General features: G+C 42.5%; 1 protein-coding gene across 7 annotated transcripts in view; it reads left to right on the top strand.

Moving 5' to 3' along the window:
• The window catches only part of RMND5A (required for meiotic nuclear division 5 homolog A), a 59683-nt gene that overhangs the window by 647 nt on the left and 40033 nt on the right, over nt 1–19003 (top strand). For 3 of the 7 annotated variants that reach the window (XR_014841515.1, XM_021087279.2, XM_021087278.2), the window contains exon 1: nt 421–861. The exons of the other annotated variants lie outside the window; for them this stretch is intronic. Coding sequence is in view for 2 of the 3 variants with exons in the window: in XM_021087279.2 (XP_020942938.1) it covers nt 720–861 (142 nt within the window). In the remaining variant the exon portion in view is untranslated. Of the gene's footprint in view, nt 1–420; nt 862–19003 lie in introns of those variants that run through there. 7 annotated transcript variants of the gene reach the window in all.

The following is a 19003-nucleotide window of genomic DNA, read 5'->3' as shown; positions in this document are numbered from 1 at the left end:
CGTTCCTTACGTATTCTCGGCGCCTATTGGTTCGTTTTCTCCGTTTCTGGGCGGAGTGGTGACGGGCGGTTTCCACCCTCTTGTTTACGGAGCGCGTAGTTGTAGCGCTCTCGGAGCTCTGGGGCTGGCTCCAAAGTTCCCTATTTAGCTCCTCGGCCCAATTGGATCTTTGCTCCGCCCTCTCCCGCTCCCTTGCACGCCTCCCGCGTGGTAGGGCCCACACCTTTAGAGCGGCGGCGCGAGCGGACGCTCGTCACGTTCCTCCGCCCGCGCTCGCCGGCCGCCTCCCCCCGCCACGAGCGTGCGCTTGGTACGGCCCCCGCCGCCTCCATCCCTCGCTGGGGTGGCTGCCCCCCCTCGGGTCGGCGGCGCTTGGTGCCGCCCGGGAGAACCAGGTCATCGGTCGGTTCCCGTGAAAACAAAAACAATCGGCGGCGCCGCGTCGGACAGCGAACGCGGCGAACGGGGGCTCGGGGTCGGGTGGGAAGAACGAGCGGGAGCAGCGGCGACGCGCCGGGGTCGGGGCGCCATGGGGCAGGCGGGCGCGGGCTGCGCGGAGCTCCCTCGGCGCCGGGGCTAGCGCGTCCGCCTCTTCAGTCTCCCGTGCCGCCCGCTTGGGGGACGAGGAGCAGGACGCGGCCTCGGCCGGGCCCGGGCCGAACGGCTGCGGACACCCGGGCGCTGGGCAGCCGAGCGCCGCTGCCGCCACCGCCTCCGGGATGGATCAGTGCGTGACGGTGGAGCGCGAGCTGGAGAAGGTGCTGCACAAGTTCTCGGGCTACGGGCAGCTGTGCGAGCGCGGCCTGGAGGAGCTTATCGACTACACGGGCGGCCTCAAGCACGAGATCCTGCAGAGCCACGGTAGGGCGGCCCGGGTGGGCGCGCGGGGCCAGGCCTCGGCGGGCCAGGAAGGGTGGCCTCCGGGGGCCTCGGCTCCTCCTTCCCTGCGGCCCTTTTGGCTTTTTCCTGCTTCTCTCTCCGGTTTTGTCTCCAACTTACCCCGACCTCGTTGTTAATTAAGAGTGAGCCCGAACCCACCCGGAAAACCAATTCTGAAGCCTGGGGCTCCAGCCCAGGTTAAACGGGGGTGGGGCCGTCCGTCGCACCTGCAAACTGCCGCCCTCCCGGGCTGGGCTCCCCTGGTCAGTTGCCTTGGGCATAAGGCTCTGGGTAAACAGAGAGTCAGTGCAGGGAGCCCCCTCTTTCTTCTCTGCCCCAAACTCTTAGCGCAGAGACTTACTTTTGTCGTCTTTCCTTTTCTTTCTTTTTCTTTTTTTTTTTAAATTAGAAAGTTGAGTGTTATTCTTAGCTGTGGGTTAACAGAACAGCCGCTTCTGCAACTCCATAATTTAACTCTGTGTGGAAGCAGTTTTTCTTTAATTCGGCAGCGGCACTGACTTGATTGCTAGGAAACTAGCTGAACCAAACTGTTCAGCTCTCCTCCTGGAGCCAGTGATGAGACGGAGGAACTCTCCAGAAACACATTGTGGCACAAGTTGGTAGTTAACTTGCTTACCTGGTCAAGTTTTTAACTTGTTTTCCTTTCAGAAAACAGATTTTCTATAGTAGGTGTTTTTCCTATATGGTTACTGCCCTAGACCCTGGGGGCAGATACTTTGCCAAAGTTTAATTTGTGGAAGCTGCTTGGGAAGGGTTTGTTTTGTTTTGTTTTTTAAATAACATTCAACGTCTGATGTTTGAATTTAAATATCCACAGTGGTGATTCCTTCTGAGCCAGAAGTAAAGGACTTTATGTGATGGATTTATTGAAGAGCTGTTCGGAGGCCTTTTCAACTTGGAGGCAGAACAGAATTTTTTTGAAAAGGAAGGTTTGGGGGGATGTGTAGACACTGGCAGGTGAGGTTGAGGAGAGTGGTCCTAGTTGAGCCTCTCTCCACCGCTCCTTCTTTCTTGCACACCTTCCTTTCCCAGACTGCTTTATCCTGAGAGTTAGTGCTTCTGAAGGGGAAGTAGACCTAGAGTGGGGTGGGACTCATGGGGAGGTGCTGGTGAACTTGGTTTTGGACAAGTGAGAAGCTGAAGGGCTAATGAAGATTGAGTCAAGAGCTCAGTGATATTTTCTGGTGGCTGAAGATACATAGGTGGAGTTTGGGAGGAGGTAAGGTCTAGGGTGGTTTCCTGGTGTCCTTTCTGCGGGAGAGGGAAGGAGAGCCCTTAGGCCACAGGGAGGAAAGACTTTAGGATCTAAGCATAGCCTTGAAGCGTGGAAGGCCAGGAGGAGCCTGCAGAAAGGACGGGTTTAGAGAAAGAGAGGTTGGTCAAGGTTTGTGGCTGCTGGGAGTCAGTGACCCTCTTTACTTGCAGTTTCATAGAATTGTTAAAATAAACTAGGTGACAGAGAGGTAAGAAGAATGTGCAGATCAAGGTGAAGGGGGCTGCTTCAGTAAAGGGACTGAAGGAGTGCCCCTCCCCCTCCACTGGGGAGGAAATCTTGGTCTTGTTAAAGACTGAAAGGGAAGGAGTGAGTGAAGGGTGTAGACTTGGAGAGGCAGAAGGAACATTTCAGTTTTACTGACCAGGTCAGAGATTGAGGGCTGGGTTAGGCAGAGCTTGAGAGAGAGAAGATGGAAAGTAAAATCCCTTTCTTCCCTGAGAGAGAGAGAGAGAGAGAGAGAGAGAGAGATAGAGGGCATGCTAATTGAAGGGGGATGTGGTTGTGAACCTTGTTGTAGGGGATTTGGGGTCCATCCCGGGTGGACAAAATAATTTGGAGAAATTGCTAAAGTGGGAATTTTAGACCTCCTCGCTTGTTATTGGGGAACTTTTCAAGGAATTTACAGCCAGTAGGATATTAGCCACAGAGTTTGCTGGGCTGTTTAAAAAGTCTGATGTGATGAATTGCTCATGTTTTCTTTTCAGCCTCCTGCTTTTTACTTTGTCTACCAAATTGCAGTCTTATATTGATATCTCTGATTTTCTCCAATTCTTTGCTAATAGGATGACATGACTAAAGGCAACTATAAAATATGAAAAAAATACTGCTTAAATGCCAAGTCTCATTTTCAAAATAAAACCTTCCTTATGGTGTTCTTATGTACGAAGTCAGTAAACATCAGGTTTTGGTATCTGGGTTATGATATTTTCAAAGCAGATAAAATCCTCTGCAGGCAGTGTGGGTATTACGCTGAATCTGAGATATACCCATCTGAAAGTTATATCTACTGAAATCTGAGTTTGGAACTCCATTTTCAAGTGTAATGGGAAATTTCCAAGGCTTTGAATGTACCTGTCTGGGCAAGTGATCTCGTGGGCTTCTATGACCTGAGGGAGGGGCGCCACCTGGGACCCTCTATTAGGGCTTTGGATCTCATTCTCTGCACTCATTTGTGGTGACATTCTTGTGAGAATGTGATATCAATAGAGTAGAATCTTGGGCACTTTACCAGTCCCCCAACGTTGCACCACACTGATGGTGCGTGACTGATCCAGAAGTGTCCTTTGGTGAGGGCCAAGGGATCGGGTCAGTTTTTGCGGTTGAATTACAATTTCTTATGTTTAAATTTCCGTTTTCTAAAGTTGTGAGTAGACAGCTATACCAGGTGGAGACAGTCAGGATGGTTTGTGGTAGAAGTGGACCAGATATCCATCATGCTCAGTGAGGCCGTTGACAGCCCTAGTCCACGCTTACCATCCTTACTCCAGATTGTGAAAACTGCTCATGGGGGGCTTGTCTGGCACCTGGCCTGGAAGTAGTCCTGCAGTGAGCCCTGAAACTTCTTTCTTCTGCTCTCAGTTGCCTCTGTGTGGCATTGCCCCACCTCTGAGGGAAGAGGAGAGCGCTCTTGTCATTTAGTTGTATCAGCCTTTCAGTGAGTTTCCCTGTCAGCGGGAGGTTTGGTCTAACTTGAGATTCCATACAGTTGATGCTGCTTGGTGATTTTTCCCAGTGTGCCCTTGATCTAATTTAGATAATGCCTGGGTTCTTCTCAAACCTCACTCACACATGTGCACTCTTATTTTTCACAGTTTTACTTAAGTAGTTTTATCCTCATTCTAAGCAATGATATTTGTGAAGTTGTAGATTTGGTATGTTAGGTATAATAAACTACTTATTAAAAATAAATTTATAGGAGTTCCCGTCATGGCTCATTGGAAACGAATCAGACTAGTATCCATGAGGATGCAGGTTCGATCCCTGGTCTCACTCAGTGGGTTAAGGATCCGGCATTGCTGTGGTGTAGGCTGACAGCCGAGCTGTCGCAGACTCGGCTTAGATCCCACATTGCTGTGGCTGTAGTGTAGGCCAGCAGCTACAGCTCTGATTTGACCCCTAGCCTGGGAACTTCCATATGCCTTGGGTGTGGCCCTAAAAAGACTATATATATATATAGTCTTTTTATATATATATATATATATGGAGTTCCCATTGTGGCTCAGCAGGTTAAGAACCTGATGGAGTGTCCGGGAAGATGCACTTCGATTCCTGGCCTTGCTGAGTGGGTTAAGGACCTGGCGTTGCTATAAGCTGTGGCATTGGTTGCACATGCCGCTTGGAACTGGCTGGCATCTGCTGTGGTCATGGCTGTGGTGTAGGCTGGCACCTGCAGCTCTCATTTGACCCCTAGCTGAGGAACTTCCTTAGGCCGTAGATGTGGCTGTTAAAAAAATAATAATAAAATTAAAAAAAATAAATTCCTATCTATTAAATATTATTTCACATACAGTTAAAGTCACCATTCACATCAATGGTATGGCAGCCACACTGTGGACAGCCCTTGATTAACAGATAAATGGTATGGATACATTTTGACTTGTGATTAATTATTTTTAGCTTTTTTGTTTATCATTTTTTTTTTTTGTCAAGTATGCTTCTGTTTTCTCATTGACATTTCTGTGGTGGAAGAAGGAACATAAAATAACTATCATGTATTGCTGATATGCTAAATTAACATTTGGTGGTAGAAAATTAGAAACAATTGGGTAACAGTTCTATGACTTGTATGTAGTGTACTTGAAAAAACTAAGGATGTACAATATTTTTAAAAATTATTGTTTTTAGGCTGTTATTAAAAGTTCTAATATAGTTTCTGAAATTGATTCTCCAGGAATTTTCTAAATTTAAAATTGTGTTTATTTTGAGTGGATAAAACATTTAAATGGTGTAAAGTCAAATGATTAAAAGGATACCCAGTAAGAAAATCTTGCTCCCAGTCTTTCTTATTCCTGGACCACCTAGTTGCCTGCCTTGCAACCAAAGATGCTAGTTTCCAGAAAAAAATTTTAAGAGAATTCAAGGAAAGAATAATTTATCATTGCTTTTTCCTGAAGTATTGGACATGTAGTTCTACTTATTATGCTTTAGGCCTAGTATCATCTCAGTTTGCATGTTGGTGAGCATAGCTTCATTTGTGGGAGTGATCAATACATATTACCACCTTAAACTCTGTGTGTGTGTATGTATAGTCTGACTCCCAGTAATAAAACTCATTTAAGCCATGATCGTCTACCTTTATTATCTCTTTGGTGAATCAAAGAGAATTACTACTTGCAAAATTGCTTTTTTTTTTTTTTAATTTGAATGTGACAATTGAGAAGGAGGCAAGTAAACATAAGAGAAAAAACAAATTAGATGGTTATGTTTTTAAACTGATTTCTGTGATATAGTATTGCATCAGTAGACAAAACCCAGCAGTTTAGGGGTGGTGAGTTAGGTATACTTTCCATCCTAGAATTTGAATTGTATATACTACATACATATTGAAAAGTATGTTTCTTTATAAACTCTGCTTTTGAGAGCCTACCAGTGTTGAATATATTGTGTTGGATGAATGTAAAAAGATCAGGGTTCAATGGAATAGTGGTTTGTTTAATTATTCAGCCTTAGTTTTTGGTGTTATGTGGAATATGCTACATAGCATGGTCTCCCATTTGTTAAGCAAACTTTTGCTAAATACAAACAAGACACTCAAGAGGATAAAGACTTTAAAGTTTTGAATTGAATAAAATTTGATACCTACCTGTAATATCTAGTCTGAAAAGTAGCATCTGAGTAGGTCGGAAAAGTTTGTGTGGGTCAAGATAGCCATTGTTCAGATACTCAAAGAAGAGAATCTCCCAACTACCAAGCTACTTGGGCTATTTTGTAGATGGTGAGAATAATAAGAGGTTAGTGTTGGCATTTCCAGTTGGGTTTAGAAGTAGATTTAACTTTGTCAGCCATTCCTTTCCAGGCTCATCTAGGAGATGATTCTTTGTTATTTGGTACCTTATTCATCAAACTAGTATATTACTCAGGATCTTTGGTTGCAGGTGGCACAATAGTTTCAATTACAATAGAATTTGTTGACTCATAACTAAATAGGCTGAAGTTAGGCCAACTGACTCCAGGGACACAGAGGTGTCATGAGGATTGGTTTTGTTCTCTTCGTCTCTCAGCCATGCTTAGCTTCATTCTCAGCAGAGCTTTTGCCACATGGAAGTCCAGATGGCCAGTGGACTCATGTCACCCTTATACTGCCTGTGATCCCAGAGACAGAATCATGCCAGCAGAATTACCGGAGACTGTCTTTTTTGTCTTGGTTTGGGTTATAAGCTTCTCCCTGAATTAGTAACTGGGGCTGTGGCATGGAGTGCATTAGCCACCTTAGGCTGGGCTACTGAAAGTCAGATGTATGGCCATGTGATCCACTGTTGCTCAGAGAGAGAGTTCTAGAAAAGACGACTTGTACCCAGAAAGACGTGATAGATGTCTGTTGTAGTTGAGCAGCTGCAGGTTACATCAATAACAGTGTTCTTGACAAGCCCAGCCTTCATTTCTCAGCTTTTGCCTTAGCTCCTAGCTGTAATGTTCATATAATTCAAATACTGAGTTGTTGGTATGATTTAATCTATAGAGACTGCAGCTTGATTCATTTTACCTTTGGGAACCTATATGAAATTGCTGTAATGCTTGATATAGTAAAATCATTTTCCTAAGGTTATTTTATCTCTTACGTAGTTTCTAACTCTGGATTAGAACATTAGTAAGGGAGAAACTTGCCAACAACACTTGTGATACTATAGTACTAGAATTAATAGAGAAATTTTTGTTTTCATGTCTTAGTCTCTTAGTAGTTAGGATTGTGAAAGTGGTGCTTTAAGCAAACTACTACTCACTTGGGATATTAAAAGTGACTTGTTTTTGTTTGGGGCCCTGCTTCCTCATCTGTAAAATCTTTGAAAATGACCCCGAAGTGCAGTTGAGGGGAGAATGGTGAGGGGGGGCCTTGGCTTTGAGCTGTGTCCTGGAAGCCCTGGTGGTACTCCATGTAACTCCCAGACATTGATGCATACCAGGAGGTGATGCTCTTAACTGGGCATTTCTTTGAAAGCTCTAACAGTTTGTAAAAAAGCGGCAGAAACTTCTGGCCTTTGTCTTAGATTATGTGCTGGTCTAAAGCCTCCAAGATCAGAGACTAGAATCTCTAGCAGAACTTGAGGCTTTCACCCTATTTGGGTGTAGTGGTTGTATGCTAAGCTCAGAGTGGTTTTTAGGGAACATGGTTTGAGGTCTCCATGAGGCCAGGTCTTTCTCCACTTGGAGGCCTGGGACACAGTGTGTTATCTTTGATGAGTTTGCTGTATCTGTGGAATCCATACAGATTTAATATCTTAGTCTTTGTATATGAAGACATTTGGGAGGAGATAAGGAGATGCTTCTTTAAAAAGAAACATTGTATACATGGCCCCAATGCTTGGGAACTCAGAGGCTAGTTGAAGAGATAAGATGATGAGTCTGCCCTTGTGGAGAAGAGCACAGAATATTGTCCTTGAGCTCAGATCTGGATTGAGTCCTTGTTCTGCCACTTCATTGGTTATATAGTCTTGCTTGCCTCTCTTCCTCTTCAGTAAACCAGTAACTTACAGAGTTACAGGAGTTAAATAGATAATATGAACTGGCTTTGAAATCAGTAAGACAGGGCTTACTTGTTATTTTTAAGGTCTGTACCTTTAAGCAGTATTAAGCAGTCTTGTAATTTTGAGACACCTTTACTCTTTAGATATTTTTATTACTGGTGTATGTTAACTGCCCAATGGTCTGCTTAACACAGTAAGGAATATTCAAAAGGTATAAGAGACAGAGTCTTCAAGGAAGTTTATTTGGATAATGAGGCCAGACTTTTACATTTGAGAAGGGAAAAAACCATGGCCAGGGCACAATACACAATTAAAAAATATGTAGCAGTGCTTCTGATTGGTATAAATACTAGCAATTCAGAGAAATGGGAGAAGGAGCCCTTAGAACTGCTTGAAGGCCAGCTGTTTGAGTGGAACTGTAGAGCACTCAGTCACTAGTTATTAATGGTCAATTACATGTGGAACTAGACTAAATTTTGTGAGAGTTACAGGGGACAAGTGATGGTCCTTATGCACGGAGAACTTTCTGTCTCATTAGGGAGATGAGCCCGATGTGTTTTTACAGTTCATGGCCATATGTATAGGGTTGGCCAAACGCTGATTGAATGGTACTGATGATAGGGTAGGATTTGAGACCAGGTTAGACTTTTCTAACCTGGGAGCAGGGAAGGACCACAGCGGGGAGAAATGGGATAAAAACATGAAAATTAAATTGCAATCAGGTTTTAAAGAGTCATGGATATCAGAGAAAGTGGTAGACTGGCAAGATACTGAATGACAGAGAAGCAGGTGGATTTTGAACAGGGAAGGGGCAGGGTCATGATCTGAGACCAATTAGCATTTAGGTTGATTGGAGTTGGGATTGAGGTTTGGTTAGAGACAAGACAAGTTAAGGTTAAAAGTCCCTTTTAACTTTGAGCGATGAAATTAGGGACCTGTTTGGGGTTAGAGGTGGTAGAGTTGTAAAGAGACCCTGCATGGGATCTCCTGAGGGAAGAGATTACCAGGACTTGGTGCACAGTGGGAGAGAAGGGTTGGAAAAATCAAAGGTTAATCCCAGGTTTTGAGCTTGAGTGACAGGAGATAATTATAGAACCAGGCAGAAAATTGGAAGGTTAGGAGAGAGGAAGGTAGAAATTAGCGTTTGATTTTTAAATACGAAGCCCACATTTAAATGCTGAAAGAAAACTTATTTAGTTCAGCCATTCACTTCAGAGATACCTGGATGTCTAGAGATTAGTTCTCTGTATTTCGAATTGGGAGTAAACCAATTCTAAAGTGGGACTGTTCTAGCAGACATGTAAAACTTTGTGCCTGCGTTGTCCTCCCCTTCGCTGGCCGGTTCTCACTTCACATCCTGCTTTTGCCTCTTTCCCCTCTGCCATCACTAGGTCTAGCTCTCTGCTCCAGGAGCACCTGGCCCTGTCACTTAGCTCTTAAAGCTGATCTGTGTTTTTGTTTCTTCTTGTGCTTGGTTTTGCAGTACGCTGGGCTGTGATTTGGTGCAGTGGGTCAGAACACCTCTCCGTGAATCTATAAATCTATTCAGAAAGGTCAGGGCTTGACCAGCAAATACTATTCTTTGTACCTTTGCCAGCTACTAATATACCACAAAGTTTGTTTTGTTTTCAGTGTGTCTGACTCTAGAAAAAAATGAGTGTTTTCTATTTGTGCCTTTTTCTTCTTTCTCTGAGTAACTCTCTGTTGAGCAACTGCTATGTCCTAGGCTGAGGTAGCTCATAAGAAGCTGAAAACTTCAATAGGCCACAGTCTAGTTTGCTACTCACAGAATGAACTAGTCCTTTTGTTACTGTATTGAATACCAACCTAAACATTTCAAGTTCCAGGCTTTTCTGTTTTAGTATCTTGCAAGTACATCCATGTTCATCTTGTCAACCACTTTTGAATCAATATTGGGCTCTTAGCCTTCATCTCCTTTTATTTGCATCCCGAATTTCTTAATCTGTGTAGGACGCTTAATCCGTACACAAAACTCTGCTGACGCAGGCCACTCAGAGCTCCAAAAATGTTAGTTGGATCTGAATGTCATAATTTCTTCCTCCCTTTTTGATGTTAGTTTTTTTTTTCCCCCTCCTGTTTTGTCTTTGGTTTCATTGTGCTTATTTTAAGGCAGTTAGGGTTTTTTGTTTTGTTTTGCTTTTGCTTTTTAGGGCTACTCTTGTGTCATATGGAAGTTCCCAGGCTAGGGGTTGAATCGGACCTGCAGCTGCCAGCCTGCACCACAGCCACAGCAATGCAGGATCTGAGCCATGTCTGTGACCTACACCACAGCTCACAGCAATGCTGGATCCTTAACTCACTGAAGAGAGAGGCCGGGGATAGAACCCACATCCTCGTGGTTACTAGTCGGTTTTGATACCACTAAGCCACAACAGGAACTCCAAGTTTCTTTTTTTTTAAATAAGAGTGGGATAATGTAGATTTTTTTTTTTCTTCCAGTAGTCTCCTTTTGACTTTTTCTATTTCAGTTACTTTTTTAGAGGAACTAATCTAGAATGAATTCTGGAGTATAGCTTTGTGAGGTCTGAGTTTTCATTTAGGTACAGTTAGGATTATGTTTACGCAGTGGACTTCTTTCTCTGTATAGCAAAACTCATGTGACATGTTGCTTTCCACTTAATTCCAAATTTAAGATAACTGTCCATTTCATGAAACTGTAGTTAACTTTTTGTTGTTGTGTTTATGGCATGCAGAAATTCGGGCCAGGGATGGAACCTGAGCCAACAGCATGACCCAAGCTGCTGCAGTGACAACGCCAGATCCTTAAGTCACTGCACCACAGGAGAACTCCCTGGGGTTATTTTTAATAACTCAAGAGCTCAAATGCAGTATATATAACATTTATAAACTTGGATATCTGAAATTTTTCTAGCCTCCATGATACTCATAAACATGTTAAGTCAAATCTTAGTGATTTCTGGTGAGGCCTGTTTATTTCCTCCAAGTGATTTCAGGTGAGTACTATTTATTTTTACCAAAATGTTCTACTTCTAGGTGGTAAGGTGCTCACCTTTTGGGAAATGTGAATAATCACCATCAGAGCAATACCTTCCTGTGTCGTGCCTTGCCGTTTTTTATAGGGTGCTGTCAGTTATCAGGAGTCTCATCTCTCCCATGTTTGACTCTTAGGCGGCAGGTACTTTGTGGTGTCATTGACCCTTCCAAAGGGCCTTTTATAGACTAAATTAAAACTTTATCTGCCAAGGAGCAGACGTATCAAGCAGCAGCATTGTAGTGCTTCCTACCAGTCAGCTGTTTAGTTTTAGCAACACTAAACTTTTCTTTCCTTAGCAGTGTGGGTACAATTTTTTGAGATTTTTTTTTTTTCCCCCCAGGGTTCCAAAAAGAGAAGTGGCAAATAAAATTGAAAATGTAAACACTGAGTAGCGATGAAAACTTAGTTTTCCATGTTAAAAATATCTTTGTCCTGCTTGTATTAAGTGGCCCAAAATGATGAGTAAGTCTTAAAAGGAGACACTTGGTTGCCTTAAGCCATGTGATTAGTGATGAAGGAAAATAATGGAACAAATATATGAATAAAATGATAGAACTGTGTTGAAAGTTATTTGTAAAACCTAGGTGAATTGAGAATTTTGTAATTTTTTTGCTTCGAGGGAGCTAGACACTCTTTTAGTTTTATTTATTCATTTTAATTTGGGGGGCTGTGCCCTTGCAGGTGGAGGTTCCTGGGCCAGGGTTGAACGCGTGTCACAGCAGCCACCTCAGTTGCTGCAGTGACAACGCCATATCCTTAATTCACTGTGCCACAATGAAAGTCCCCAGATAACCTTTTTAATGTGTAATTTGTTCTACTTTTCTTCATACTGACTTGGGGTACACTGTAATAGGAATACATTATGTACCAAAGTTAAGATGTATTTCACTTCTTTGACAAGCTTTGGGAGACTGGCTCAAAACACAAGCCTTTGAGTTCTTATTCCAGATCTTCACCTACATGTTTAAGGGTTTTTTTGTTTTGTTTTGTTTTGTGTTTTGCAGGGGGGGTGGGGTGGGTGTTACTTGAAAAAGAGAAGGAACTTATAACTGGGGCAGGGACTATTTTGTGAATTTGTTTTTTTTGAAAATTGGTGTGTGTGTATTGACTGATGTATTTATTTGGTGTTTGGGAAATTTAGGGTGTGATGCTATTGCGTAGTACACCTTAAGCAACCTGGGGAAGAACAGAGTACCCAGGAGTGGCTGAGTGTGAAGTGGTGGCAGCGAAAGGGCACTGGTTTACAGTGAAGTGGTGCCAGAGTCTCCAGTGCTGGGCTTAAAATTGAGACTGTAATACATGACCTATTATTTTTCTATTCATTTGGTAAATAATTACTGAATGCCTGATATGTGCTGGTTGTGATGCTAAACGCAGGAGATTAAACAATCATTTTCTATGTTCAAGTAATTTCGTGGGGGTGATAGATATTTACAATGCAGTGTGAAACCCTGATAGAGAAGTACAGGAAGCTGTGCAAACAAACATTTTTCTAATTTACTGTTTTTGTAAAACTAATGGACGTAAATCCTGAAATGGCTAGGCAGTGAACCTGAAGGGCAGAGCTTGAAGTCTGAATTGGGCTCTATAAAAACAGTTTCGGAGTTAATGCAAATATATTTCGTTTGGTTTGGCACATGTCTGATTTTGGAGGAGATCATTACTATTCCAGTTTCTGAGAATATCATTCTTAACATTCCTTTATAAAAGCTACTATTCTATTGCACTGAAAGAAGAATTATCTTTAACTTAGATCAACTGTGTGTGTTGGTTCTTTGCTTGCATTTAAAATCTCTTACTGACATGCTAATTATTTTACCTGTTGAATCAAGTCCAATAATAAAAGTGTCCTTTAAAGAAAGTACCTTGAAGTCCCCGTCGTGGCTCAGTGGTTAACGAACCCGACTAGCATCCATGAGGATGCGGGTTTGATCCCTGGCCTTGCTCAGTGGGTTAAGGATCCGGCGTTGTCGTGAGCTGTGGTGTGGGTTGTAGACGCGGCCCGGATCTGGCACTGCTGAGGCTGTGCTGTAGGCCGGCAGCTATAGCTCTGATTTGACCCCTAGCCTGGAAACCTCCATATGCCACAGGTGCGGCCCTGAAAAGACAAAAGACAAAAAACAAACAAACAAAAAAAAACAAAGGTACCTTTATGGTACAGCCATTTTGGGGAAGACAGTTTGGCGATTTCTTAGAAAACTAAACATTACTCTTACCATAACATACAGCAATCAATCCTCCTCGGTATTTACCCAGAGGAGTTAAACTTGCATCCATACAGAAACCTGCATGGAGGTTTATAGCAGCCTTATTTGTAATTGCCAAAACTTAGACACCACCAAGATGTCCTTTGGTAGGTGTATGGGTGAATGAAGTGTGGTTATGTCCAGACAGTGGACTAAAAAGAAATGAGCTATCAAACTGTACACATGGGGGGCTAGGGGTTGAGGCAAGGTATGTATGGGAAAGCTCAGGGCCTCCCTCTCAGTTTTGCTGTAAACATAAATCTCCTCTCAAAAAAATAGTCTTTAGAAGTTCCCTTGTGGTGCTGTGGGTTAAGGATCAGGCACTGCCACAGCTGTGACTCAGGTCACAATTGTGGCTTGGGTTCAGTCCCTGGCCTGGGATCTTCTATGTGCTGTAGGCCTGCCCACCCCCCCCCAAAAAAAGTCTTTGAAAAAAAGGTTCTCGTGGTGACTGTAAATGATGGGCACTGTCTCAGAACGATTTCTTCCATGCTTATGTATGGGTCTTGAGTCCAGGGACGTTAATTGTGTTGCAAGACACAGTTGGCAGAGGGCTTCATCCTGGGTAAAAAGTGACCACTCCAGTGGCCAGCCTCAGTTCCGTGTTTACCCTCAAACCTGGCTTGGTTATGGTAAAGACGGCTATCCCAGGAATTGCCCAGCTTTACTTCTAGGAACTGAATCCAGTTAGATTTCTTTCATAGAAGGGTTCTCCTAGAGGCAGGTTTTGTTTTCAGACAAATAAATCAAAAGAACATTAGGACTCTCCCTTTAGGACTTAGATGTTTGATCTCAGTCAGCTTGGTTATTATAGTGATTTTCAGACCTGTTTTTACCTTTGGCTGCTTTCCACTGAATCCATTTGAAAATGCATTAGTGGAATCTTTCTCTCTGAACAGGGCTTTTCCAGCATTCTTTTTCATGTTATTCCATTATAGTTGTGCTTCCAAATACTTTATAGAAATTATTTTTCCTTGGGGCATACTCCGAACTCTGAATGTTAATTAATTGACCTTATATTACTAGTATCTATCATTTATAAACTTAGCAAACTAAGTTGCTAAGGTTTGAAAATATCAATGAATTTTGAGATTGGGTCATAAAAGTTCAAGTAGGTAAATTCCAATGACCTCTCTACAGCTTGGGCTCTGCTTTTTTGTGTCTTAACCTTTGGTTTACTTTGTTGTCTACTGAGTATAGAGACAGACATGTCTGGATGGATGGGAGTTAGGGTTGCATTTTTTAGGTTTTTATTAAAAAAATGAGTTTAAAGTTCACATACCACAGAAATCACCCTTTTTAAGTGTGTAATTCCTAGCTTTTAGTATATTAAGAGTTATGCAGCCATAACTATTATCTAACTCCACAACATTTTCATCATTTTCAGAAGAAACCTCAGCTCATTCTCCATTCCACCTGTCCCCCAGCCCCCGGGAACCACGGATCTACTTGCCTATTCTGGGCATTTCATAGAAGTAGAATCAAACAATATGTGGCCTTTTGTGTCTGGCTTGTTTCACTTAATGTTTTCAAGATTCATCCATGTTGTGGCATGTATCAGTGCTTCATTCCTTTTTATAGCTGAAAAATAACTCTGTTGTATGGATTTGCCACATTTGGCTTATCCATTCATCATTTGGACATTTGGATTGTTTCCATTTTTTGGCTATTAAATGCTGCTATGAACATGTACAAGTTTGTGTGTGGACATATGTTTTCATTTCTCTTGGGTATGTTCCTAGGAATGGAATTTCTGGGTCATACGGTAACTTTAACTTTCTGAGGAATGTTTTCTACAGCTCTTGCACCATTTTACATTCCATGAGCAACATATATGGGTCTAAAGTCTCTACCTCCTTGTTAACCCTTACTGTTGTCTATTCATTATGGCTATCCCAGTGGATGTGAGCAGTTTCTCACTGCAGTTTAGATTTTCATTTCCTTATTGATTATGATGTTGAACATCTTTTCCTGTGTTTATTGGTTATATATCTTACTTGGAATAAAATGTCTACCAAATTCTTTGTCCATTTTTTAGTTGGGTTATTCATCTTGATATTGATGAGTTATAGGCATTCTTTATGTATTCTAGATACCAGATCCTTATCTGAAGATTTGCAGATATTTTCTCCCATTCCCATGGGTTCTCTTTTCACTTTCTTGGTAATATTTGAAGCACAACTGTCTTAGTTTTGATGAAGTCCAATTTAATTATTTTTTCTTTGGTTGCTTTTGCTTTTGGTGTCATATTTAGGAAAGCATTGCCTGAGCCAAGGACAAGAATACACCCATTTTCTTCTACGAATTTGATAAATTCAGCTCTGACATTTTGGTTTTCATTCCATTTTGAGTTAATTTTTCTCTCTGGTATGATTCTTTTGCTTATCCCAGCACCATTTGTTGAATATGACTTTCTTTTTGACTGTTTTTATTTTTCACTTGCTTTGTTTACCATCAGTCCAAATACTTATATTAATAGTGCCTGCAGATGTGCAAGGCATATGATAAGGCTGTGGATTATACAGTTTACAGTAAGAACTTGACTTCCCTTTGCGTCTTACGAGATTGTTAAATTCCATATGATTTTGTGCCAGAGGAGTAGTGTGAAAGGAAAGAGTTGATCAGGTGTTGAGAAAACTGAGTCTAGGCAGAGAAGTTCATAGAGGTTAGATAAGGTCTAGTTACAGAAAGACCAGCAATAGCCAGAACAGAGCTTGCTGAAGTGATTCATATCTTTTGCTCCACAGTATGTATGGAATACCTTTTAGCCAGATTTTGAAATTTTCCTGAATTACCAAGTATTCTCTTAGCTTAAATTGTTATTAGAAGTTGGAGGCATCTGAGAGATACTTTGTGCACTTGTATTTAGAAATAAGGGCAGTTTCCGAATTCTCTGGTGGCTCAGAGGATTAAGGATCTGGTGCTGCACTGCTGTGCCACTGGTTACTGCTGTGGTGCAGTTTTGATCCCTGGCCGGGAAACATTTACATGCTGTAGGCATCTAAAAAAATGGAAATAAGGGCAGTTTCTGTTTTGGCCACCCCACATTGAATTGGGCACTTTATCAGCACTATCTTCTGTTTACATATCTATTTCTCTTAGTGGTTGTGGATGAAACACTTATTTTCACAGTCCTTGCAACCTTCTGGATTTCTTTTCTTGAGCCTCTAGAGGAACTATCCTTGTCATGGTCACTGATAACTTCCATACTGCAGATCAGTGATCAGCTCTCAGTCCACATCTTACTTGACGGAGCAGCGCGTAGAACACAGTTGGTTACACCATCCTCCCTGACACGCTTTCTCACTTGGTTTCCCCAGCACCACACTTCCCTGATTCTCCTCCTGCATCACAGTAGGCCTTTCAGTAGTCTTTGTTAGTCTCCTTTTCCAGTTCTGCTCCATCTTCGTCTCTTAAACTTGGAGTTCCCAGGACTCCCTCCTTTACTACTCCTTTGTGTCTTCAGGACTCTCTTGTTGATTTCATTTAGTATCATCTATACGCTAGTAACTCACATTTGTATGTGCAGCCCTGACCTTATTTTTGAATTCCAGGTTTATATATCTGGCTCATTCCTCCACATATGCACTAGGGTTACTCCTCAATATCTCAGCTTTAGCAAGCCCCAGATTGAGCACTCGAGCTCACTTCCCCCGCTCCCCCCCCATACATCCTTAGCCCTTAATGTTTTTCATCTTAATTGAAGACAGCTGTATCTTTCTGGTTGCCTCAGGCTGAAAACCTTGGAGTCATGATTCCTTTTCTTCCTCGATATCCAGTCAGAAAATGGTGTTAGCTCTACCCTCAGAATATATCCAGGAGTTCCTCTCGTGGCTCAGTGGAAACATGAGGATGCAGGTTTGATCCCTGGCCTCGCTCAGTGGGTTAAGGATCTATTGTTGCCGTGAGCTGTGGTGTAGGCCTGCAGCTGTAGCTCCAATTTGACCCCTAGCCTGGGAACCTCCATATGCCACAGGTGCCGCCTTAGAAAAGACAAAAAAAAAAAAAAAAGAATATATCCAGAATCCAATCCACCTTCTCACCACCTCCACACCTAACACCATGGGCTGAGCCTCTGTCCTCTAGTCTGGATTGCTGCCACAACCCCTCCTAACTCATCTCCCTGCTTCTGTTCTTTGACTCCTATTGTCAGCCAGAATGACGGTATTAAAATGTTATATCAGTTTATGTACTTGTTCTGCTCACGGTCTTGCAGTGGATATTCCTGCACTTAGTAAAAGGCAAAGTCTTTACCATGCCAGAAAGGCCCTGGAAGATCTGGACCCACTTGTCTCTTAGACTTTGTCTCCTCCTGATTTCCTTTGCCAGAAATCTACTGTAGCCACTCTGGCCTCTTGGCTAGTTCTTGAATAGTCTAGGTATATTTCTGCAATAGGGCCTTGTCTCCCTTAGTCTGGAATGCTTTCCCCTGTAGGGGAGGAAAAAGAATTTTCCTTCTACCCTTTCACATTCTTGTCTTAGAGTCCTATAATACAAGATTAATCAGAGAAAAACAGACAGTTTGTTAACATGTGTACCTCATGTGTATGTGGGAGATTGCCAAGAAAAAATGAGTAACTCAAAGAGGTGGCTTAGAATTCAGGCTTAAATACCATCTTCAGCCAAAGACAAAAGAAAGGTAGGTGTGGGAGAGGCCAGTAATGGGGAGACACCGGGAGAAGCATAGTAAACTGGAGTAAGGCTTGTTATGCAAATCTAAGTGTAAGCTTTCATCATTGATAAAAATTTCTTATGATTTCAGAGAGGGAGACACCCTTCAAATGGAGTGTTGTTTTATAAACTTAAATTTCTCTTACAAAAGGGTAATTTCTACTCTATTTTCACATCTTCTCCCGTGTTTGCTGTTTCTCAAAACAATCAGCTCAAAATAATCCTTATGCCAAAGAAGCTATTTTGGGATGGCATATTCTGCTATCCTTCACCCCCACATGGCTAATTCCCTCACTTCTTTCAAGTCTCTGCCCAAAGGTCACTTTCTCTGGGAGGCCTACCACAGCCACCTGTTTCAGATTACAGTTGCTCAGCCTTCAGCCCCCGCCCCTGTTTGTTTGACTCGGCTTCGTCCCACCCCTGCCAGCAGCCAAATCGTCTTTTGTCATACTGTCTAATTGACTTATTTTGTATATTGTTTACTTGCTCACCACAAGGTGAGTTTTAGGGCAGGGGTTATTGCCTGGACCCTGCTATACCTAGCACATAATTGAGTGCTCAATAAATAGTTGAATGAATGAACATCCTAGGGCTACTGTACTTTTGGGATGGTTCTTATTCACATTCTTGGCCCCCATCCCAGACCTCTTGAATTTGAAACTCTGGAGATAGGGCTTCAACTACTTTGTTTTAACTAGGCCTCCAGGTGATTCTGATGTAAATTAATGTTTAAGAACTACTGCTGTATAATATTGAGTAGGATTTATGGAGCCAGGTCTGTTGCTTACAGGTGTGGATGTGTAGGTATTTGAAGTAATTGACAAGTATAACCTAATTTGTTCTCTTTGTTCTCCCTTTTTCCTGAGGAGTAGCACAGGGACAGAGGATATAAACTGTGGTAACTTCATTGGTTGATCATGTGTGTCCAGGGTCCCCAAGACAACCTTTAGGTTCCAGTGATTACTAGGAGGATGCACTGGATTTAGCAGGAGGTCATACTCATGGCTAAGATTTATTATAGCAGAAGGGTACAAGGCACAGTCAGCCAAGGGAAAAGGCACGTGGGCATAGTCCAGAGGAAACCGGGAGAAAGCTTCCAGGGGTCAACACAGGGCATGCTTAATTCCTCTGGAATCAAATTGTAACAAGTGTGAGGTGTTATCTACTCATTAGAGACTTAGTATTCAGGTGTTTACTGGGTACTGGCCATGTA

This window comes from Sus scrofa, chromosome 3, assembly GCF_054392235.1.
Source record: "Sus scrofa isolate SSC_HxYL_T2T_F1_AM1 chromosome 3, Sscrofa_HxYL_maternal_Yorkshire_Landrace_v2.0, whole genome shotgun sequence".
Classification (NCBI taxonomy): Eukaryota; Metazoa; Chordata; class Mammalia; order Artiodactyla; family Suidae; genus Sus; species Sus scrofa.
This window is presented reverse-complemented; position numbering and strand designations above follow the sequence as displayed.